The sequence below is a fragment of the Leuresthes tenuis genome, unplaced genomic scaffold, assembly GCF_036924035.1.
Source record: "Leuresthes tenuis unplaced genomic scaffold, fLeuTen1.0.hap1 SCAF_24, whole genome shotgun sequence".
NCBI lineage: Eukaryota > Metazoa > Chordata > Actinopteri > Atheriniformes > Atherinopsidae > Leuresthes > Leuresthes tenuis.
Genome location: NW_027325378.1, coordinates 10,600,128 through 10,623,151, shown reverse-complemented (window position 1 = coordinate 10,623,151; position 23,024 = coordinate 10,600,128). Strand labels below are relative to the sequence as shown.

Here is a 23,024-nt window from a genome sequence, read left to right as displayed (position 1 = left end):
ACTCTGCCCAGTGTACAGTCTATGATGGGAAAACACAACGCACAACGCGGCACTGTTACGTAATCGTGAATCACCACGGTTTTGCTCCCAGGAAGTGAACGCGCATGCAGGTGGAGGAGCAAACATGCGCAGTAGGATCCTCATCAGCAGCATCAGGACCAAAAAGATACCCAGCGAGCCCCGCGATGCGAGCGAGAAGATGGTGCATGTAAACACGGCGAGGGAGACGACCGCGTCGCTTTGTCGGAATCCAGCCGCCTTTCACGCTGAGTAATCCGCGTTTGGAAGTTGAAAACAAGCTACGAGAGGAGGCTCTTTGCTCAAAAGAAGCGAAAAATAACGCAGTCGTAGGAGCGATTTGCCCCGATGATGACGACGCTTTAAACTTCCACTGCTCCGCGACGGACACCAGAAGCATTCCTCTTATGTCACCGCATATTGGGGGCTTTCCTGTGTAATGGTCTACCGTTTCTAGTGGGATACGCATCAGTGTTTGGCCGCACTCGCTCTCCGTCGAAATGGCAGCTCTGTACCAAGGCACGGACGCCTCCTCCCCGGACAAATTTCTGGCCTTGAAGGACGTGAGAGAAGTGAAGGAGGAAACGACGCTGGACGAGAAGCTCTTTCTGCTGGCATGCGAGAAAGGTTTGTCGTTACACGTTTCTTGTTTAATCTAAAGTAATCTTTTAATTCCTGTTATTTTCCCTTTATGATGTTAAAGCAGTTTATGATAAGAGGGAAACTCACACTGATTGATAATATTTAGGCCTGCATGCAGAGCAAACAAGTTGTACAATCATAACACATGCCTACATGTTGGCTACTGTGAAAATAGGGCCACAGGGGCTCAGATATATTTAGGTGAATCCTTCTCTTCCTTTAAAGTTTCCTTCCCTGTTCTGCTGATTCCTCTCAACTCCTAACATGGCGAGGTAAAGCCAACAAAGTCAAGAGATATAAGGCGAGTGTGCGTGTAAAATAGCAAAGAGGCATGGGCATTCTCAACCAGTCAGGTGGGAGGAGAATGTTTCATTGATAAGTTCAGAGGACGGCACAGAGCCTGTTCAGAGCCAGTAACCACCACAGTGACCATATAAAGTCACTCTAAACATGGCGCAGCCACAGAAAGCTGTCCTTTGAGGGAGATGTTATTGTAATACAAGATTAAGGGGGCTGCTGGAGCCGAGCCTGTTCTGTTTTTCTGCTCACTTCGTTACTATCACGCTGTGTATGTGCCTCCAGATCTGACTTTGTGAGGTTTTGCTAAAATGGATTACCTTCTTGATATATTTTTTTTCTTTGATGTGCTTCCCAGGTGACTACTACATGGTGAAGAAGCTGCTCCAGGAGAACCGACACGGCGAGCTCAACATCAACTGCGTAGATGTGCTGGGCCGAGACGCTGTGACCATCACCATTGAGAATGAGAATCTGGACATCCTGCAGCTCCTACTTGAGCATGGCTGCCAGGTAACCTGAGACATATATGTATCACCCTTTTCGCTCTGTATGTTTTGTTTTTATCTGACGTCTCCTAAAAATGGTGCTTTTGTTTCTGTGAAGGCAACAGATGCCTTGTTGGTGGCCATAGACTCAGAGGTGGTGGGAGCTGTAGACATCCTTCTCAACCACAGGCCAAGGCGATCTTCAAAGCCCTCTATTGCTGTAAGCCCCATTTCAATGTTGCTTATAAATTGTCTTTCAAAATAAAAGCGTGTAGATTCAAATAAAATGAATGGTATTACTTGTCTTTTTAGAATTGTTGCACAGCATTTTAGAGCTTTAGCCTGACTTTTTCAGAAACTGATGCAGCGGATCCAGAACCCAGAGTATTCCACCACCATGGACGTGGCTCCAGTCATCCTGGCAGCACACAGAAACAACTACGAGATCCTGACTATGCTGCTCAAACAGGACATCTCTCTTCCCCGGCCTCATGCCGTAGGCTGCGAGTGCACGTTGTGCAACGCTAAAAACAAAAAGGACAGCTTACGACACTCCAGGTACAGGCTAGCTCAGCATGTTTGAATGGCTTTATCCAGATGGCTGTTTTAAGTGTTGCTCTGAATGAGTGTAAAATGGAACAGTCAACATCACCTCACCCCATTTGATGCTTTGATTATTTTGGTCTTTTCTCTAGAGAATGGTAACTCAAAAGCAGGTGAAATAACCAGGAAACATCACAGCTCCTTGAAAATGTCTTCCTCGGCAGCTAGAAAGAGATGATTTAGAGGCATATTCAAAGGTGGTTTAAGGAATGCTTTTAGGCTGTGTGTGGTTTTTTCCTCTTTACAATATAATGAATGATAATTTATTACCCTCCCTGCCCCCACTGATGACTGTCAACTGATGATCTCTTTTGCTGCACAGCTCTACTAAACTAGCTTTAGTGGGCCAGTATTGGTCACCCCAGCAGGACGGTGTAACCTCCCACACAGTACATTAAAGGAGTCAGTGTGCAGTTTCTCTGCCAAACAACACAGAGGTTGAAGAAGGTACAAATGAAGCAGCAGAAGGAGTGACAGTGTCTCTCTCGTTTTCTCATTTATTCACTTCTACAGTACACAACCAAAGTGAGTGCAGCCCTGTTGGGTATTAGTAAAATGTGAAAAATTGCTTCACGTTAAAACAATCCCATTTCTTAAAGTTAAAAACTAGGGTGTTTGTTCTTATGTAAAATGAAAAAACTAACAGGCAAGACAGACGAAATACAGTGCAAGACTGGACACTAAATTCCTAGAAAGGTGATCTGTCACTCTTCCGACACTCTTCTCTTTAAAACACCCCTAAGGTGTTCTGTTTTTCCCTTTTTTTTCTTTTTTTACTTTGGCGGCACCTTTTGGATCATTATCATCCTGTAATATTCCTCCTTCTGCAGGCTGTGGAGTCATCTTGTGAAATGTTTTTTGGTTTATCCACGGGCAGGGTTTCATTTATAAGCGTCACTCCCACTTTTCTTTTTCCCTCTCGGGACACTGCAGTTATTGTAGTTGTCCTGGCTAAGTAACAAACATGCTGAAGTTGTCTTACTCACAGTTTGAGCAGTCTCAGAAACTCAGATTACTACTGTATTGGTCTTAAGAAGTTCTGTTGTTTGAAGCTAAATTGTAAATATATTTATTCATATTAATTTATTATTTTCTGTGGCATCCGCTTAGATGCTTTATTACTACGGCAACTGCAAATCTGTTGATTTTTTTAGATGTTCACCAGTCCTCCTCAATCCTTTTTCATCTGCATGATGTCAATAAATCTGATGTTTTAATTCCTCTGGAAATTCATTTCAAAGGGGAGCTATGTATGATGCAGACATGCTAGTAGGTCGACTGTGCACAATTTATTTTCAGTGGAGCCTTTTTAAAGAATTTGACGGTACATAAGAAGGCGTCCCACTTGAAAATGTAGCAACAATGCAGTTATGTAGAACTGATGAAGTTTTAAATAATTTGACATTTAAGTATGATCACACAGGGGTGGCCCCACTTCTTTTGCACTCCGTATCTCTTGTATTCTCGTTCTTGCCTATACTTTTCGTTCCCACTTTTAGCACCTTATCTCTGTTCATTTTCAGATTCCGCCTTGACATTTACCGCTGCCTGGCCAGCCCCTCCCTCATCATGCTGACCGAGGAGGATCCTATACTCAGAGCGTTTGAGCTGAGTACAGACCTAAAGGAGCTCAGCCTGGTAGAGGTGGAGTTCAGGTTAGTTTACTCACCCATCAGCCATGTTTTACCAGCAGTGCAACTGTCACATGCTCACACACATATGTACACACACACAGTGATATTGTAAAACCCCTTCCTTTGTTGTCAGAAATAGATAAGAACCTTGATGAGCTCTGATTGCATCTAATCTCTTTAATCCAGGAATGACTACGAAGAGCTGGCAAAGCAGTGCAAGATGTTTGCAAAGGACCTGCTGGCTCAGGCTCGAAACTCTCGAGAGCTCGAGGTGATTCTCAATCACACATCCAGCGAGGATCATGTTGACAAGAGAGGCTTGCTGGAGGAGCGAATGAACCTCAGCCGACTTAAACTTGCAATCAAGTACAACCAAAAAGAGGTTTGTCAGTCAGATTGTGCGGTCTGAGTTATAAGTGGGCTGATGGATTGAACTGAACTGAGTCATCTCTGATTTAATTCCATTATATCTTGAAATTTGTGGAGAGAAAATGATAACACATGTTGTTTAATGTTCTCCTTTCTGACTGCACCAACTGTCACATTTAACAGCTGCTGCACACATCACGTGGATGTCTTTGGGAAAGAAGTTTGGCAGCTTAAAGTGCTTCCTCCAGGCCACAGCGTTCAAAGATAAATTAAAACTTTAAATTTGAAGCTGTAGGATAATTTATAGCTGTGATGGCTGTGGGTGAAATGTTTGACTTATATATCAGTGCACAGCTAGTAATATATGGTCTCTTGCTTGAAAATATGTATATATACCTGGAAAGCAAAGAATGTCAAAATTTTTACAATATGCTCACAGGTTTTTCTGTTGATAGCACAGAATATTAATGTCATTCCTATGCTATGCATGAATTTGAAACTAAAGCCTGCCGTCACGTACCATGGTTTGAACTATAAATCGAAAACAGTAGAAAAGAGCTCATAAGCAATTTCTTCCATCTTCCAGTTTTTGTGCAAAGCTAAGCCAAGTTCTCAATAACCAAGCTTCATATTCATCTTTGCAAGATGAGAGTGGCATCCAGCTCCCATCTAACCTAAACCTTGCCAAGAAACACAGTAAGCCAACTTTACGAACTATTTAGCTGTTTCAATAAGTAATTTTATTTTGCATGTTTTCTCCTGATTTTGCTCTTCCAGTTTGTGGCTCAGTCCAACTGTCAGCAGTTCCTCAACACCGTCTGGTTTGGAGAGACAGCGAGCTATAGGCGCAAACACACCTGTCTAAAGATAGCCACGGTTCTGAGCGTGGCCATACTTTGGCCGCTGCTCTCCGTCTGCTACCTGCTGGTGCCACGCTCCCGAGTCGGCCAGATAATCCACACGCCGTTTGTTAAGTTCATCATCCACAGCGCCTCCTACCTCACCTTCCTCCTGCTGCTCAACCTGTACTCTCTGGTCTACAACGAGGGCAAGAAAAACACAATGGGCCCCGCACTTGAGATGGTTGATTACCTCCTCATCCTCTGGATCATAGGTCAGATTTATACCCAGTATACGATGCTTTCAGTGTGGTTATCATGTTGTATAATTCCAGTGCTTGGAGGTCAGATTTCTATAATTGAATAATTCTATATCTCCTAATACACAACATTGAGCTAAAAGTAGAAAATAGAAAAAGAATTCAATTCTACCAACCAAAATTTGATATAGTACCATTTGCATGGTGGAGCTAAAATGTGAAATTCCTGTTATGGTCAGCCAAAAGTCTAGTATCTTGTATCTATAATCATATATTCTGTGCATGATAAATGACTGTTTCTGTACTAAATGTCAGAAAGCCTGGCTTCATTGGATTAAATCTGTCAGCTCTGCCTCTAATTGAGCTCCACAGAAAGAAGCAGTGGCTTCTTCATTTTCCCCTGTGGCCCATCTAAGTACTGGCATCATTGAACTCAGCACACATGCAAGCCCATATGCGCATAAACATGTGAATCCAGCCAACCCATCAGATGTGACCAGATAGTGATAGTTTGAAATGGACTGTGTCTCTGGAGAACGACCTCCCTACCTTTCTCCTCTGCCAAGAAGCTTTTATCATGCACATTCAGTCCCATTAACAGCCCTGCCATGTGGTTATAGCATCTTGCTTCTCATCTCTTTCACCGCCAGAGTGAAAAATCATCCCAATATATGAATCTCACAGGTTATGAAAGGATATTTAAACAATTAATTTCTGTTAGTACATGTTGTAAAAATGGCTGTGGGGTCATTTCCAATTTATTCTGTATATTGTGGAAGTGACATCAATAGTTGAGTCATTAGAGAATAATTTAATGGGTTTTCCCAGGGTTATATCAGTACAGTGGAGTTTAAGTGATTCCTTAAGTACTGCAAAAGAGCAACATCAAAGATGAGTTCACCTCTTCAGCATTCATTTTATGTCAAAGTTGCCTCATTTCAAAACAGCTCCACTGCAGGATTGGCGCTCCAGGGGCCCTGCAACATCAACTTATCAAGCAAGATGAGTGTAATGGAAAGGATGAGGCTGCTAATGATTCCCCTCTGCTGACATCCAACTCATGTTATCAGGATGTGAGCAGAGTTAAAGGAGCAGCTTTTATTCCTTTTGCTTTACATTTCTCACTCTTTCTCTCATCTTTCTCTTTCTTTTTGTATTCCACTATTCCCCTGTGCTAGATGCCTCATAATAAGGGGAATATCAAATGGTGTGAGATTTCAAATGTGTGTTTGCACTTGGTTACATCTATGCGTCTTGGTGTGTTTCTGTGTTAGATCTCAATCACAAATGAGTGGATCGAGAAGTAGGCTCTCTGTGCCAAAATTGGTTTCTCCTTTGCTGGTTTCTCTTGGAACCATTGGATAAATGAATCAGTCATTTTTTAATCAGGGTATCGAGTCACCACACCTTGGCGTGTGATAATTTCTGTACTTGCAGAATGAATAAAATTCCATTCGTCCAAGGAAAGACTCAAGCACCCATCGTTATTAAATTCCGCACACATCCCTAAATCCCACAGATGACACATTTTCACAGCATTAATCTCCAATTTTTGAGTCTCATACATTCCTGTTTCCCCAGGGCTCCCTCTGTGAGATGACTTATGGCTGAATCTGGAAAGGATTTTGAAATATTCCAGATGACGGCAAAATTCCTTTCTCCAGTAATGTGTGTATATGTAAGTGTGTGTGATGATGAGTTTCTGTTCCCCCTATAGGAATGGTGTGGTCAGACGTGAAGCGTCTGTGGTACGAAGGGCTGGAAGACTTTCTGGAAGAGTCAAGGAACCAGCTGAGCTTTGTGATGAATTCACTGTACCTAGCCACCTTTGCCCTCAAAATTGTTGCTCATAGCAAGGTAAACACACCTTACACACGCATAATTACTAAAATGTGTGGATAGATAACTGCACATATTCTTGCTGTGCTGCTGGAAGAGTAGAAAGACTGACAAATAATGGATTCACATGGTAATCTATGTCGGTTTTCTTGGAAAATCAGAAGTAGTTCATCATTATGTAGATTAATCCTTGTTCAGTTAAAAATATGAAGGCTGTTCATGACTGTGCTTATTTTAAAAGTGGAAGTTGGGCAAAACAGTGCAAAGAATTAATAACGGTGCACAATAGCATCCATAGGATAAACAAATGTAATTTACACCATCTAAAAGCCAGTTTATGGTTGCATGTTTGCTGTCTGGGTGAAATGTTGAGTTGAACCTGAGATGAATCTCTCAAAGCATACTTCATATAAAATTTAAAGGCAGTGCTTGTGACTGCTAATGCAGAGGACCTGCCATCAATATTGCTCTAATACTCAGGTTCAATACAACGACCAGCAGGGGATAAGGGCTGGCAACAGTGCAAACTTGTATAAGAGTAGATGATTTCATGTTGTTCAGCACGTTTTTAACACTGCCCCCAAGTGTCAGTCGACAGCCACAATATGTACCGTCTACAAAGCTGTGCAAAGTAACAATGCTGTGTGAACATAGGACTGTACTCGACCTGATAATCAGGCAACAAATATTACAGAATATGCAAAAGGCTTTTTAAACTTTCCTTTACAAACAGTGTACACTGTTCAGTGCATCCGACTATTTGCTTAGATTTAAGAAAACATCATGTCTTGGTTTGAAATTGACCCAGCTTCTGCTAGGAAAGTTTGTGTTCTGTGTAAACAAGTAAATAGTCCTGCTTTGCCTACAAATGACTCAAAATATGTTGCAGGCAAAGCTACAACTGAAATGCATCCATATATATATATATATATATATATATATATATATATATATACACACAAATTTTAAGATTTAAAAGCAGTAACCATGTCCTTAGATTTGACTTTAAGTGTGTTCTTAAGGTGTTTGCTTACTTTGCAGTTCAAAAAAGAGCAGGCAGAGAGGAAGAACTGGGATGCCTTCCATCCCATCTTGGTGGCTGAGGGCCTGTTTGCCTTTGCCAATGTTCTGAGTTACCTACGACTCTTCTTCATGTACACGACCAGCTCCATTTTGGGGCCACTACAGGTAACAGAGCAGCGGAACTTCAAACTTATGTGTAGAAAACTTCTTCCTTTTCTTTGTCATTTTCTTTTGCTACACAAACAAACACCTAAACACACACTCATGCCCACCCACTCTCTTCCTCACTGAATATGAACATTCAAAGGCAAGCCCACACTAAACATCACACCAGCTGTGCTTCGCAGTCCGCTAACATCATCATAAGCATTTAGTATCAGCACCAGGACATTGAGCAATAGATCAATGTGTTCTGCTGTGATAATATGCTCAAAAACTGAACTCAACATTATAGAGCTTTGCAGCTTGTTGTCATTTGCATCATCGTTCTGCTGCTGTTGTCATCTATCACAGACTGGCTTCAGTTTACATAATGTTGATTTCTCAGAAATATTTCAGTTGATTTGGACACAGCTGACGATATGAGTCAAAATCAAATGGACATTTCTATTTATTTTTTTTAATCCAAGACAAGCCAAACGTCTGGTTTGCATATTTTCTACTTATGCCCTTCAAGAGTTTGTGTGCCAAAGGTGTCCCTTTTTATCAAATCATGAAGTTGTATACAGTCGGCCAGCTGGCTTCGCGAAATTACAGAACCCGCCAACGTCTGGCTCTGTACTGGCAGACTGGAATATTTCCCCATGTGTAACCTGTGTTATATAAAGCAGTCCTCAGGTGTGCAGTGAAGTCAGTCTATTTGTAGGGAATTCTTCCTGTAATTAAGTTGATGCAATGTTTGCGGTTGGCAAATAAAACATTAACAGCACACAGTAGATTGCTAATTAGCACTTCTCAGCTTAAATCTCCACAGTCTGCTTCCCTTTCTCCCCTCATTGCTCCACTCATGCTGTGACATCACTGTCTGGCCTGGCAGGATGGAAAAATGATTAGCTTTGGAAAGAGATGTGGCTTTGCATTCTCTCGCACTCACATGGCAGACACACCTCTCCACAAATGCACACGCTCCCACACATTTCATCACTCCCACGATATCTAAGGATGGCCAGTTTTCTTACCACTTGCAGACATGCTCCTGCTGATGTATGGACACACAGACAGTGAGTCAGGACTATGGGGGCTTTGCTCATGAAAGTTTTTCTGACTCTGTCTTTCCTGAAAGGCCAACTCATATGGCTACAGGGAAGTGGACCCTGCAGAGTTTGGAAAGAGTGACTAAAAGTGTGTGTAGCTTCTCACTCATAGCCCAGACATAACCTCGCTGATAGCATTAATCCACCATAACTGACGGTACACTGAGTATGTTTGGGAGAAAATACATGAGGTGTGCCCCAGTTTCACAATATATACAAATTTGATATGGTTTAAATGATTGTTCATAGTGTGATTACAGTGTAAATAAATGGAATAAAGTCTGGGATTTGTTATTTGTTGGCCAAATTTGCCCATTTTGGCAAATTAATATGCAATGTTTTATTTTTTTTGGTTTATTTATTTGACCTACCTTTAGCACATTAGACCTTCTCTTGTCAATGTTTGGAGCTATTACATTCATGCTGTGTTTGTACAGTAACTAAGTTGGGCTGCCTGTCAGGCTTGGCATGCAGGGGACAACCTCAGCTCCTAAATCACACGTGTACAAAGTGGTAAAGGAATACACAGAAGGGATTTACACATGACAAGAGAATGAATCACCCCAACAGACCAACCCCTCTGCTCAAACAAGCTGCCTAGGTTTCAGCACAAACATGCCAGTCGTCATTCACCTGAGGTGCGGGCAGAGTGGTCACCCTGAACACGGCGAACTTGTGTTTTATGATGGCAAGGACCTTGTTTAAGCATCCTTTCACACAGATAAGCCACTCAGGTATATAAATAGTGTGTTTTTAATGGTCTGAGGAGACTTTCTCTGTCCTCTGTCCTGTTTCCTTTGTTTGTCTGTCTTCCCTGCGGTACAGCCTGGCGTGAGCTATCCAGCTGTCAGATTGTGTTGCTTTTTCCACTTCCCTGTGTGGCAACTGCTGCTAAGCAGGAAGGATGGGTGTAAAAATAAGCTAAACGTGGTCAGAAAAAGTGGTGAAAGTGTATCAAAACATCATACTTAACTAGCTCTAGAACTGTCTTTCTAATTTTCCAATAAAATAAGAAGGAAATAATAGTGTAGAAGTTAAGTGGACAAACTTAGAAGAGCTGCTTAAATGAATTGAAATTAGAATAATGATTTAGGATAAATATTTAGCAACTTGCATAATATACATTTTAAAGGCAAGTTATACTAACACTAATATTGCTCTACCTTTACTTGTCCAACTGAAATATATGTTGTTCAGTAAAGAGCAGACTCTCAGCAGGGTGGAGTCTGACCCCTGCCAGCCCCTTCCAACATCACTGAGGATCTTAGGATTGCTTGAAGCAAAAGGTTATTTATACGCATGATTTGATCAAACACAAGGAGCTGGAGAATAACAGTCCAATCTCTGTGTCTCTCAGATCTCCATGGGTCAGATGCTGCAGGAGTTTGGCAAGTTTCTGGGCCTCTTCCTGCTTGTGTTATTCTCTTTCACCATTGGACTCACCCAGCTCTATGGAAGGGACCACAAAGACCCTTTCAAGAAAACACCCAAGGACTGTGAGGGCATCTTCTGCCAGCAGCAGAGCAACGATGCATTCCACACGTATGAGCAAAGTCCAAGCTGTCATTTTGGACAGATATGACGTCAGTGATGAATGTTCAGAAAGGTTGTTCAGGGATGCCAGAAGTAATCCTGCATATATGGAGTTGTTAGAGTCGAAAAGTTGAATCAAGGTTGAAATAAGTCAGAAACAACTAACCAGTGAAAAGGGTTAACATACTGAGGGATAAAACAAAACATGACATTTTTTTCTGGTTATGTCATATTTTCGTGACAGATGTGTTGCCAAAATAGAAGATGCTGTGTTCATGAGCCAGCTCCTTGTGTTTTACAGGTTTATGGGGACCTGTTATGCCCTGTTCTGGTACATCTTCTCCCTGGCGCATGTTGCACTTTTCGTGACCCGTATCAACTACACAGAGGAGCTGCGCTCTTTTGTCGGTGCCATGATAATAGGCACCTACAACATCGTGGTTGTTATCGTTCTGACCAAGCTGCTTGTGGCCATGCTCCACAAAAGCTTCAGACAAATTGCTGTAAGTACACAAAACGTTTGGCTCAAAGGTTTCTCGCTGCTGTCACGATCCATTTGGGTTAAATCTTGGGTCTTTAGTGTTTTTCATGAACTGTTTTCGTCTGCTGTTAAGTCTCCCTGCACAGATGTTAAATGGTTTCTTTTGAAACATTTTTGTTTGCACATCCGTTTAACAACTGGTTGATTTTGATTAGACTGAAATTGTTGTTTTGCACTTTCGAGATTCCTCCTGTAGCATCGAATGTAAAAGTTTTGGTAAAATAGTGTCCCACATTGCTGTGTTCTTAACGTTCCCACGGTTTTTGGACTTCTGTAGAATCACGAGGATAAGGAGTGGAAGTTTGCACGGGCCAAACTCTGGCTTAGCTACTTTGATGACAAGTGTACTATGCCTCCACCGTTTAATATCCTCCCCTCGCCAAAGACTATTTGCTACTTGGTGACCAGCTTAAGCAAGTGGATCTGTTCGCATACTACTAAGGGCATGATGAAAAGACAGAACAGCCTTAAGGTAAGCGAAAACTGTCACAATTTTGAATAGGATACTACATTTCCAGAAAAACACAAGTTTTCTAAAATGCACTTAAATCTCTTCTTTATCAACTAATTTGAATCTTTTTTTCACATAATCAAAGTGCTACTGAAAAGATATTCATTATTTCCCCTGCCAACTTCATTGTGTTTACAAAATATAACAAAATATATCATTTGATTCCATCAGCACACTCATAAAAGCAGGGATAGACACATCATTCCCATTGTGTTATATCACCCTTCTTTTTTTTTAATCAATTGGGAACTGAGAATACTAATTGTTGGGAGTTTTTCAAGAATCTGTGACCTTTCTTACTGAATACAAGATTTTAGCCTCTCAGCAATTTATCTGTGCCGTCTGATTCACCTCGTCATGCTCCATACATTTTTATTTGGAGACCGATCTGCTGCAGGCAGGCCAGGCCAGTCTAGCGCACTCACGCTGTGTCTTTGAAGGCACACAGTTGTAACACATTCAGAACAAGGTCTGGACTTTGGCTGAAATAACCATAGACCACTCAGGAGAAGATGTCCCCTCAATGGTAGCATATGTCTCTTTGAAATACAAATATTCACCTCTCCTATAACTGTACCCTCACATGAATTCAAGTCATCCTTGATGTACCCCCATACTATCACAGATGCTGGCTTTTGCACATTATACTGATAACAGCCTGGATGGTCTTTCTCATCTTTAGCATATAAAACCAAATGTATGTTCCCTTTGCCTACCAAAAGCATCTTTATTGGATTGCACGTTGCAAAACACATTGGTTTATCTTTCTGTCTATCTGAGATGAGCATGTGTCCTGAAAACTCTTGCAATGAGTTGTTATATAACAGTTTCAGCAGTTATTATGCACTGAAGATACTAAAAGAAAAATCTGAGCCTTTGGTAGGTACTCATTTTATACCCTATCCTGACACCCTCACCTCTCATCAATTAATGTCTTGACTGCACAATCTTCTAGAATGATGTTACTTGTATATCCTGTAAACTTCTCTCATGACTTTATTTTGAGTATGTATAGTTATTAAGAAATGTGATTCTGACTATTCCATTCATTCTAAACAAATGGCCAGCTGTAGTTCATGCAGCATGTTGTTCTAAGTTTGAATACCTTCTCTGCTGTGTCCATCCAGGAGTGGAAGAACCTGAAGCAGAAGCGGGATGAGAACTATCAGAAGATCATGTGTTGTCTGGTTCACCGCTACCTGACGTCCACGAGACAGAAGATGCAGAGCACAGACCAGGCCACGGTTGAAAATCTGAATGACCTGCGCCAAGACCTTTCCAAGTTCCGCAATGAGATGAGAGACCTGCTGGGCTTCCGGACGTCCAAATACGCTATGTTCTACCCAAGGAACTAGAAATAAAAACTATTTCCCTACCCCCTCTCTTAATTAAATCTTTGCTTCATGTTATCTGGGATGCTGTCTGACCCAAGCATGTGCAAAAATCCTGCTCTTTTGAGCCACAGAGGCAACTTCAAAACTAGGAACTTTATCAGAAAAATATGTATTCACCACCAAAGCCTCCAGACTCAGACCCCTATCTGTTATCCTGCTTTTTGTAAATAAAGAAAGCCATTGTTTTCAAATGAAAAATAAATAAAGATTTGTGGAAAATTGTGACTCTCCTGGTGTTTAGTAGCATAATAGCACAGACCTTTAGCTAACTATAAAATAGGCTTATATTTTTTCAAGTTTCTTGATTTTTCTCCTTTAAATTTTTTGACTGCAGGAGGTCTGAAAACTGGAAAACACTCAACTGCTCAGCCAACTTCCCGGTGTTCCAGTCCATGTGAGAGTCACATTACAAACACCTGATCCATTCTCATGCTTCGCAGAGCATCTGCCCCAGCTGCCCCAAACAGACCATTTCAAAAACCTTTTCAGTTTCTTGGTGAAAGTTCCCATCTCTCTCTCAAGAAACAGAAGCAAAAGGAAAACGTTATAAGAGTTTTATTTGGGCAGATGAACACAATAAAATATAAATTATGCTCATAGATGTTGCTTTCGTATGAAAATATTTTTTTGCCTTTAAAACAATGACAGTAGATTAATGACATGCACTGATGGCGGTGCTTTGCATTCACAACAAACTAAAGAAAAGAGTTTCAGCACGCAATGTTTCACACAAAGTCAGACAAATTGCTTTAAAGGAATTATGAACATTAAATATTGCACTTTAATAACCACATTTGAAACTTCCAACCCTGCCCATTAAAACCGAACACAAGAGGTGAACGGCCGGTTGTTACACCATCATAAAAACAGTAATAAATCCCCTGTGGACACTAGTCAGGCTTGTCAAATTAAAGATGATTTTGCCAGACGTGTATCTTTTTTCTTTAAATATCAATGATGGTCTTAATTCACATTGTATTCTGCAGCGTTGAAGGTTAAAAAAAGAAATTAAAGAAAGACAGAATATGGAATAATTTAAGAGTAAAAGTGTCACTAGGTGATGCCCGAACAGATGTGCACACATGCAAAAAACAAAAAACTGTGAAAATTCTACTAGCAACAATTCAAAATCCCTGCTAGGAGCATGACAGCAATTTGACTAATGATATCCAACAAGAATTGGAAATTTGGACTAATGTCTCTGCTCATTAATGTCAGTTTGAAAAACACACTGACAGGCTTCTCATTTAATGGAAGACAGACTGGAATAATACAATGCCTTGTGTGTTCCAAAACTGTACAATCTGCAGCAAAATTCATAAATACATGTATGTGAGTTCCCCTTGAGCAAATAAATCATGCATATTCTATGTTGTACTGGCAGCTCTTCATCCAGATTTGGTTTTGTTTTTGTGGCCCGTGTCGGTGTTGTTAAGAAGGAGGCTGGTTTTCTGCTTAATTGCTTCCATCCACAGCTGAGGCAGACCAGTTCAGAAGGATTCCTCGGAGCTACTGGAACTCAGCACTGCTTGTTTTTAAGAACATTGAGTCCTTTCTGGTTCTTTGTCTTAAAGGCCATTACAAAGTGGTTCGGGGCGATTTTCCCCCGTCCGTCCTCGTCCACCTGGCCCATGAAGATGTAGTTCAAGCCTGGTGAGGTCACACAAAATAAACCTGAATGCAGTGGCGGAACGGCAGAGACATTCAGGGAGGCCGAATATGAGAATCCAAACATGGCAGGTCTGTATGCCTTATGTTTATATGCTTCCATATAAACATCTAAAATGTTTCATTGACTGTTTGGACAGTGAGTTCTGCCGCTCACCTAACACTGGGTTGTACAGCTGAGCATGACGGCACAGCAGAGGAGGCAAACTCAGAGCCACTGGTTATTCAAAACAGTCAACTCGGAACTGTACTGTGATTATCAACATTTACACATTTACCTATTTTTTTTGTTCATAAATGCAAAAAATAATCATTCAATTTCACCAGAATCTGCATACTCACCTCTTCTGACAAACGGGCACTTTTTGCACAGGATAATAATCTTGGTGCTCATGGTCTTTCCTGCCTGCTGGATTACCAGATTGCCTTCTTTATACACATTGATGATGGAGACAGTGGCGTACATGCTTCCTCCTCTCATCACTGCAGTGATGACTGTCCCAGTTATCACTGTCACAGACACACAAAAAAATGTAAAATAAATAACACAAACATAGTAAACCGCTGCACTTTCAATAAAAATACCTAATGTGCAATTATGAACATTTAAACAATGTCCCAGCGTTTGTTCCTTTAGCTGTTCACTGCTGTTCAGCTTTAAGTTATTCACATCAAAATCAGAGGCAGGCTTTGTTGTTTTACAGGTGTTTGTAATTGGAAGCTGTTGCTGTGAAACCTCAAATTACAGTATATTACAATGGCAACATTGGTGGTAGAGAAGGTTTAGAACTCATACTCCATTTCAAAGATAATTTCCAAAACAGGGGGAGTGGTGGTGCGCGGCAACGTGACGACTATACCATGCATAGCCTCCAAACATGGAGAGTCACTGGTGTTTACTGATGATTCAATAGAAGACAGAAACACCTGAATGAAGTCTGAGATCTACAGACATAAACAGCTCAGAATCGGCCAAAAATATATGTTTTTTCCTAGAAATCACATGTCAGTACAGCAAGAATTTACTGGGTCACACACTCTCTCATTAACAAGCTGGAGGAGTGTATTAAATACTTTGGCAAAAGTGTTTCTGGGCTGTGGTTTAAATAAAATAAGTATCTTTTAAGCACAGTGACAACAGTAGGATATTGAGATTTTAGTAAAACACTCGAGTAAAAGAGGACGCAACTGTCTCATCTCAGGCAAATAACTGAATAAGCATAAACAGTTTTACAGTTTGCTTTGCTAGAGGCTAAAATAAAAGAAAGTCTGCAGTATGTTTCTCAGGGGATTATAAATGCAGGCCTCATATTTGAAAGATGACAAAGTTACACCAAACATTGCAATATCGGAGATAAGGGAGACTGGAAATGTACATAGGAATTTAATAAAGAGACAGCTAGAGTGAAGGAAATCTGTTGTTTTATTATCAACATTAATGAGCTGAGGGAATGTGAACAATGTGTGCGTACTACATTTCAATTCCTCGTCTTTGAAGTGCAGCCTGCTTGTAAAAATGTCATTGTGAATTAACAGCGCAGTCTCTCAACATTTCCTTTCAGGCAGCAACACTCTCCTCATAACCTTTTTACCAGCTTTGTCACTCATCAATGAGCTATAGATACAAACATGACTCACTGTCACTGCCAGTTTCAGCTATGAGAGATGAGCCCAGTGTATATGTGAGATATCATTTTCTGAAAACTGTATGAAAATATCCCTTCAATGTTAAAATAAAAAAAAAAACAGAGTTGCCACAGAGTGTCCAGTTCTTTCTTTTTTGTCCATTAGAGTTAAAGAACGAGGGCAAAGTATCAGTCATTTGCTGTTTAGTCTGACTAAGTCTCCAAAGGTACAAAACATGCAGTTTTTTGTTAGAACTCATAGAGATTTAGCAGTGGCAGGTTAGTGAGAGTAGCTACTAGCCAGTGGAGTCAGACGGAAACACAGTTCATTCAGCATGAACCGGATTCTTTACACTGATGGTACCAATATGACAAGACTTCATAAAGCACACATTTCATTTCCTGACAGACATGAAAATAGCCAGAGGAATGCCTGTTTCTATCATGCTATCATATTTCCTGCTACTGTTACACAAATCAACAAACTGCTTTAGACTATTTTAAGTGTTCTTGACCAGAATAAACAATATTAACAGTCATGACTTCAAGTGCTAATTAGACGAAATGTTGTCAGCCTCCCGTCTCACCACTTCTAACAGGCCGCGTGCTGCTCCACATGTGCCACCACATCGTTTACCGTTCCATACTTACTGGTGCAAATCCAAGTGAAATCTTTGAAATGCCAATCTTAACACATGCAGTAAACATCCAAGCCAAGAAAAAAAAAATCAGAGTGTGGGAGAGCAGCAAATGGAGGCTGAGTCTGAATCAACACATTTATTTAATGTAGTTTACCCACGGTCAGTGGCTGCAAGAGTGTGTGTGTGTTTCACGTGAAGATAACTGTGTTCTACTGTATGCAGTCCCTCAGTTGCTGGCCGACTATCAAGAAAGCCTTTCAGACGCTCAAGTGAAAACGAGAGGAGCAAAGATAGTGACATGATCAGGACTGTAAACAACTACTTAGGGGAGTTTTGGCTTTCAAGGTGTCTGCTCATGTACAGAACCATGCAAAAGTCCCCGAATTTATTTATATTTTGCCTGGAAAACAGGACATAGTTGCAGCGATTTATCGAAACGTGCAAACATAAGTGGAAATACAGTATATAAGACAAAAACAGAGTCTGTCCAACTCCTGAAATATTTGGCATAAGCGTCTTTATTCCTCAACACAGCCTGAACCTTCTTAGACAAGCTTTCTTGTCATTTCTTTAAGAAGTCTTCAGGAATAGCTCCCCAAGCCTCTTGAACGACATCCCAAAGCTCTTCTTTGGACGTTGGCTGCCTATTGTTTTGTTCTCTGTCAATATTGTCATATTGCTTCAAAACTATTATTGAGTTTCAGGCTCTGGAGAGGGTTCATCCCTCCATAAAACCTGTTGCCACTGATTTTCAGTCTTCTTTTCACTTGGCATACCTCAGCCATTTCTCCCTGATTCCATGTCCAGAGGACAAACTGCGTATCATACACGTATGCCAAGTTTTCAGCTAAAACTTTGTGAACCTTGTTGGTGCAAAAATATTATTGCATAGCCTTAAAATTGTGTTACTTTGGCATTTTTTGTAGATGCAGATTTGTAGATACCTAAAGACACAATGTATAACTGGTTCTTTGCTAAGCTGTCTCCTATGTGTAGACACATATGTGTATTTTTCTGTGCTAGTGCATGTTTCATAGGTAAGTGTGAAGTGGCTGAACAAAACAAAAATGAACAAAAAAAGAAAAGAAAAACCACTCTGAACCATTTCAAAGTTCCTCTGAAATGGTCGGGAACCAGGACTGGACAGAAGATGAGTGAAAAAGCAGGCAATGTCCAAATAAAAACTTTGAATGACTTTCAGAAAGTCTGGAGAACTATTGTGCAAGACTACTTTAAAGGATTATAAGAAAGTCTGACTGCTTGCAGGCAAAATCTAAAGAAGCAACTCAAAACATGTGCGCAATACTGTCCATCTTTGGAATTTGTGCTATGGGCTGTTTAGGATTATCATGCTTGTAACAGTTAAATGATACAATACAAGCTGGATTTCATTAGTGACTACAATTTCTGAGGCTTATAGAAATTGCAATAAGCATTAATGCTCTTACCAAAATTGCTGGAGCAGTAATTACTCTCTAGTGTTTCCCGTCTTTTACATTTCTGCTGACACAGGGCAACGGAGTACTTCAAAGCTGTGGACACACACACACACACACAGAGACACAAGAAATTCAGTCTGTAATTTTGTCTGTCATCTATGTAAGCATGTAAGTTTTGGTTACATCTGTTTCCCTTGTGGTTAATTCACTGGATATTCTCAGTAAAAGTCTATGTAACGGAATGACTGTCAGCTTCAGAAACAAACAGCAAGACATTGGGACATGAGAACATCTGTTTTTCAAGTTAGAGATAATAAAGCGTCCATACTGGAAAGAACCACGGCTTTAAGAAAATATAAGGTGACTGACCAAATATGTTTTCTTACTGAGGAGGGAAAAGCCAGGAAAGATAAGCAAACCAGAAAGCCATATCATAGTATGACATCATGGCAGGAGAGTGCTAAAACAGCTTGGACTGACTAAGGGAAAAAATAACAGTGAGTGGGAATGTAAGTTTGCATATAAAAATGAAGTGTGAATGTGGGTAAATACATACGGCCGCACTGTGTGCTAACTTGTGTTATATACAGTTTACACAAGAGAAATGTAAGCATATGTTGTGTTTGAACACGTACTGGACTCCTCTTTAATGGGACATCCAGTCTCCAGTACCGTGTGTTCTGTGGATCCAGTGTTTGAATATCAACTACCTTTTCTACTGTATTGTGAATACTGAGTGTGCAGTTTTTGATTCAGAGTTTACAACCATAAGCAGTAAAAAGTTGGGGTTGATGGAGCTAATTGCAGCCATGTTGCATTATTACTTAAGCCGTTATTTCTGTTCTTGGTTAGATCTGCTATCGTAGGCGGATTCCAGACCTCTGTCATGTTTAATGCAAAAGATAAAATCACACATGTTAACAAGACTTTCCAGTAGCACAGTTGCTGCATCAACAGATACACATGTTGCAAGTCTTTTAATGGTTTTGTAGGAATCAAGCTGCTACCTACGTATTGGCCTGGTAGTGACTGGCAGTGGGGTGGTGGTAGGCGGTATGGTGGTGGTTGGAAATTTCTTTGGTCTGAACTTGTAGTGTCCGATAAAGCCATCTGCAGTCAAGCTGAGATCTGACAGGAACTGGATCAGAAGCTGATTCCCGTCTGAGAACACAGGTCTGGTAGGCAGCACAGGAAAGCAGACTGAGGATAAACTGAGATGTAGTCAAAGGATGGACATTTGACTTAGAAAGTACCTGGTGCATGACAGAAATCACCTACGCTGGGGGGCTGTCTCCACAGTATTTGCCGATCCTCTTTGCATCGTTTATTTCTGCCCCGTTGAAAATGGAGACATGGTCGTAGCGGCAGTAGTTATCTCGTTCCACGTCAAACTTCTCAAACTTTACTTCAATAATCTGCAGCAGGAGACAAGTTACAGAAAATTCCTTAGATCATGGAAAAAATTTAGAACACATACACTGAGCTGTGGATGCTAACTTATTAATGTTCTAAATGGACAGATGAAAGATCTTAACTAGCCAATTATCCCCCTTTTCCAACCACTCACTCTTGCTTTCATTTTAAACAATATAAGATATTTGACCTGGTTCTTTGGTGCCACAATATGCCAGGAGCAGGTGACACCAGCTGGGTAGTCCCTCTCGGGCCAGTTGGGCGTTTTGAAAGTCCCAGAAGGCTTGACCAGTCGTCCTCCACAGTACTGATCCCCTGTGGAAACAGACAGCAAAACATAATTCCTGCTGCTTAAATGAAATCATCCCGATGACACTGACCATCTTTTAGATGCTAATCTTGTGAGTAAGTTATATGAGAATGTTTTTATTAATCTTTAATCGGCGCTGTCCTTGCCCTCTTTGCCAGGATGAGCATCCGGGAAAAGATTCAGTTGCTCGTCCTGTTTTAGAAACACAACATACTACCAGTGATGTCAACCATCAGAGAAACATCAGTTCAATTGCTACACAAGCAATTAAGGCTGTTCATTTTTTTAAATTGTTTTTGTAATATACACTTCAATTGATGATTCTTTTCCTGCATGACTTGAAGAAGAAGCCCAGGGTAGCACAGTTATGAGCATATACACCTCACAAATAGAGGACATGTTGTACTGTACGGACATGACAATGTTTAATGACAATATGGTAACAATCCGTCAGCGATCTCTCACGATCAAGTTTGTAACAGCCCAGCAAACGAATTCCTGCACAATATCCTTTACAGCTGTTGGGTGCAAAAAAGCAGCCATTAAAATTCCACGAAAACAGTAGATTAGACTGCAGACAGGAAAAGGCTCATTTAACTCAAAGTAATACATCTGACCTGTGCTTTCAACTGAAATGGTCTGGAGAAAAAAAATTCTGTGAGGAATTCCACGTCATGCTGTGAGTAAAGCTTGGATGCAGCTCTTTGTGTCTGCATGAGGGAAGCACAATGGGTCTGTCTGGGCATTCTGAAGCAACTTTTGTTGACATAGTCTCTGTGGCTCTGTCAAAAAACTCTCTGCAGTCAATACCCTTACAAACTTGAGATGAGAAGCAATGTTAAGAAGCACGCCAAAACCATTTTTTCACAGCCTCCGGCCTACCTCTCTCATGAGGGTGGGCAGCAGAGAAAACAGCAAGGAAGCCACTCCCAGCAGTGTTGGCATCAGATACCATTTGTAGAAGCATCTTGTTGCCTGTGGAAACTAGGGCTCCTGGCTTGAACGTCCCACAGAAGCGTCCTAGTCTCTGCCCACTGACATGGCCGCTGTAAACATCCACAAAGTCATAGCGACACAGGTTGTCGTTCTCCAGATCAATGTAGCGGAATGACAACACGACCACCCTGCCTTCAGGGACCTGGTTGGAGATAACATCAGGGTCAGTTCAACAATATAATTTTTATTGAGTGATGTAAAAACACACCATAGGTATAGATATTTCAGTGATATCTCATGTTGTTATTGAAGTGATGTAAAAAAGGTTTTGAACATTTTAATTTGATTTACTACACCTTGTACTGCACTTTTAGGGCAGCAGTTACACCATCAGCTTCACTGCTTCAAAGTACAATAAAATAACAGAACCAGAGGAAAGAAAGGTTGCCTTAAGCTCACTGCGGCTGTGGAGGAGTATTTTTAGAATGAAATTGGTAGTTAGGGCCCAGCCAAAGTGTGTCATACCACTGTATTATGTAGCTTTCTGGTGTATTATCAACCAATGTTATCACTGTCCAAGGTTATGGCTGAAAAACAGGAGAAATTAAACTGGACTCACGGTGATTCTCCACACACATTTGGTATTTGGAGGGTAAACTCCTGGATAGCCCTGGCTCCCGATCACTCCAGACTCCTCTGTGATGTTTCCGCCACACGTGAAGGTTGGTCTGGAGGGGGAAATGTTTTCTATAAATATGCTGTCAAATGATGATGATGTGATACAACAATAAAAAGAAAAACGTTAATGACAATCTGCATTTAATTTAGCAGAGATCTGATTCCTCGCCAATGCGCAACATATCCTGAGGCAGCCCAGACTGCAGAATATTCCTCTATAAACTCCAGTCCTCCACAGCCTTCACGGGATCCTTGACACCTTGATTTCTCATAAATTGTTCAAATGAATCAGAAGGAAAGGAAATAAAGATGTACCTCCGCTGAGACTGCGCACAGACTTCTGTCAAGAACAGTAGAGTCCATGCGCAAAAAATACCGCATGTTCTCCACATTGTTGGGAAAACGGAGCAGGCGCTTCGCCTGTTTTCGCTCCGTGGCATGAATGGTATTGTGCTCAGCAGCTGAAACGGTGGGGAAAAGTACCCAAGAGTTCCTGCGGGGAGTTTGAGCAACTGCAAGCTCAAGCACATGAATATAGCGTTTGTTCTGTGCAGTAGGAGGGACGGAGCACAGAAAAAAAGGGATGAAAAGACGCACATGGAGGGTGTGGGGGTCTCGCTTTAGCCTCATACTTCACCTGCCCAATGAAAAACCTTTAAGGGGGTGGCATGATTAAACTTGACTGAAGAACTCATCCGTGAATGGTTTCACAATATGATCCGTTTGGACCCAACAGTCCATATATATGGCGAGGACCTACAGGCTTCCAACAGGTAGAGGACGTATCAATATCCTAGTTATTTAACAGGAGCATACATTTATCACCAGCTGAAACAGGCCATAATAAAAATAATTAGAATTTGAAATGGCCATGACTTGTCAGGATATGCTTGCCGGGTGAGATGCACAGACTAGAAATAGGATGGCAGCGCCACCTGCTGGAACAAATTTACGACAAGCAGAATCTGTGATGCAGTTTATGTACTTTAATGTTCTCATGGCATCTTTACCAGCTATTTTAACCCAGATAAAAAAAGACAGATTTGCGTGCTCTCTGGGAAGAATCTCTA

At 41.1% G+C, this 23,024-nt stretch overlaps 2 protein-coding genes across 2 annotated transcripts; one reads left to right on the top strand and one right to left on the bottom strand.

The window, feature by feature from the left end:
* Positions 1 to 67: 67 nt before the first annotated feature.
* trpc1 (transient receptor potential cation channel, subfamily C, member 1) lies at positions 68 to 13,452 on the top strand. The gene is made up of 13 exons (XM_072378552.1): positions 68 to 645; positions 1,316 to 1,470; positions 1,564 to 1,665; positions 1,801 to 2,003; positions 3,572 to 3,703; positions 3,869 to 4,064; positions 4,829 to 5,165; positions 6,868 to 7,007; positions 8,031 to 8,177; positions 10,623 to 10,807; positions 11,100 to 11,301; positions 11,617 to 11,811; positions 12,978 to 13,452. Exons 1-13 carry the CDS (start codon positions 519 to 521, stop codon positions 13,203 to 13,205), a joined length of 2,349 nt encoding a protein of 782 aa, XP_072234653.1. The 5' UTR covers positions 68 to 518; the 3' UTR covers positions 13,206 to 13,452.
* A 331-nt stretch (positions 13,453 to 13,783) lies between these two features.
* Positions 13,784 to 22,444, bottom strand: pcolce2b (procollagen C-endopeptidase enhancer 2b). The gene is made up of 9 exons (XM_072378553.1): positions 22,270 to 22,444; positions 21,896 to 22,004; positions 21,223 to 21,478; positions 20,221 to 20,345; positions 19,896 to 20,032; positions 19,629 to 19,792; positions 18,627 to 18,710; positions 15,255 to 15,422; positions 13,784 to 14,894 (listed from the first exon to the last, which is right to left on the bottom strand). Exons 1-9 carry the CDS (start codon positions 22,392 to 22,394, stop codon positions 14,764 to 14,766), a joined length of 1,299 nt encoding a protein of 432 aa, XP_072234654.1. The 5' UTR covers positions 22,395 to 22,444; the 3' UTR covers positions 13,784 to 14,763.
* Positions 22,445 to 23,024: the final 580 nt, after the last annotated feature.

Bases quoted from the DNA above. Each gene is read 5' to 3' on its own strand.
- trpc1 (XM_072378552.1), top strand. From the start codon at position 519: ATGGCAGCTCTGTACCAAGGCACGGACGCCTCCTCCCCGGACAAATTT. The intron at 646-1,315 runs GTTTGTCGTTAC...TGTGCTTCCCAG, and splicing joins TCTGCTGGCATGCGAGAAAG to GTGACTACTACATGGTGAAG. The intron at 7,008-8,030 runs GTAAACACACCT...CTTACTTTGCAG, and splicing joins AAATTGTTGCTCATAGCAAG to TTCAAAAAAGAGCAGGCAGA.
- pcolce2b (XM_072378553.1), bottom strand. From the start codon at position 22,394: ATGCCACGGAGCGAAAACAGGCGAAGCGCCTGCTCCGTTTTCCCAACA. The intron at 15,423-18,626 runs GTAAGAGCATTA...TGTCTGTGACAG, and splicing joins TTACTGCTCCAGCAATTTTG to TGATAACTGGGACAGTCATC. The intron at 14,895-15,254 runs GTGAGTATGCAG...TGACCTCACCAG, and splicing joins GTGCCCGTTTGTCAGAAGAG to GCTTGAACTACATCTTCATG.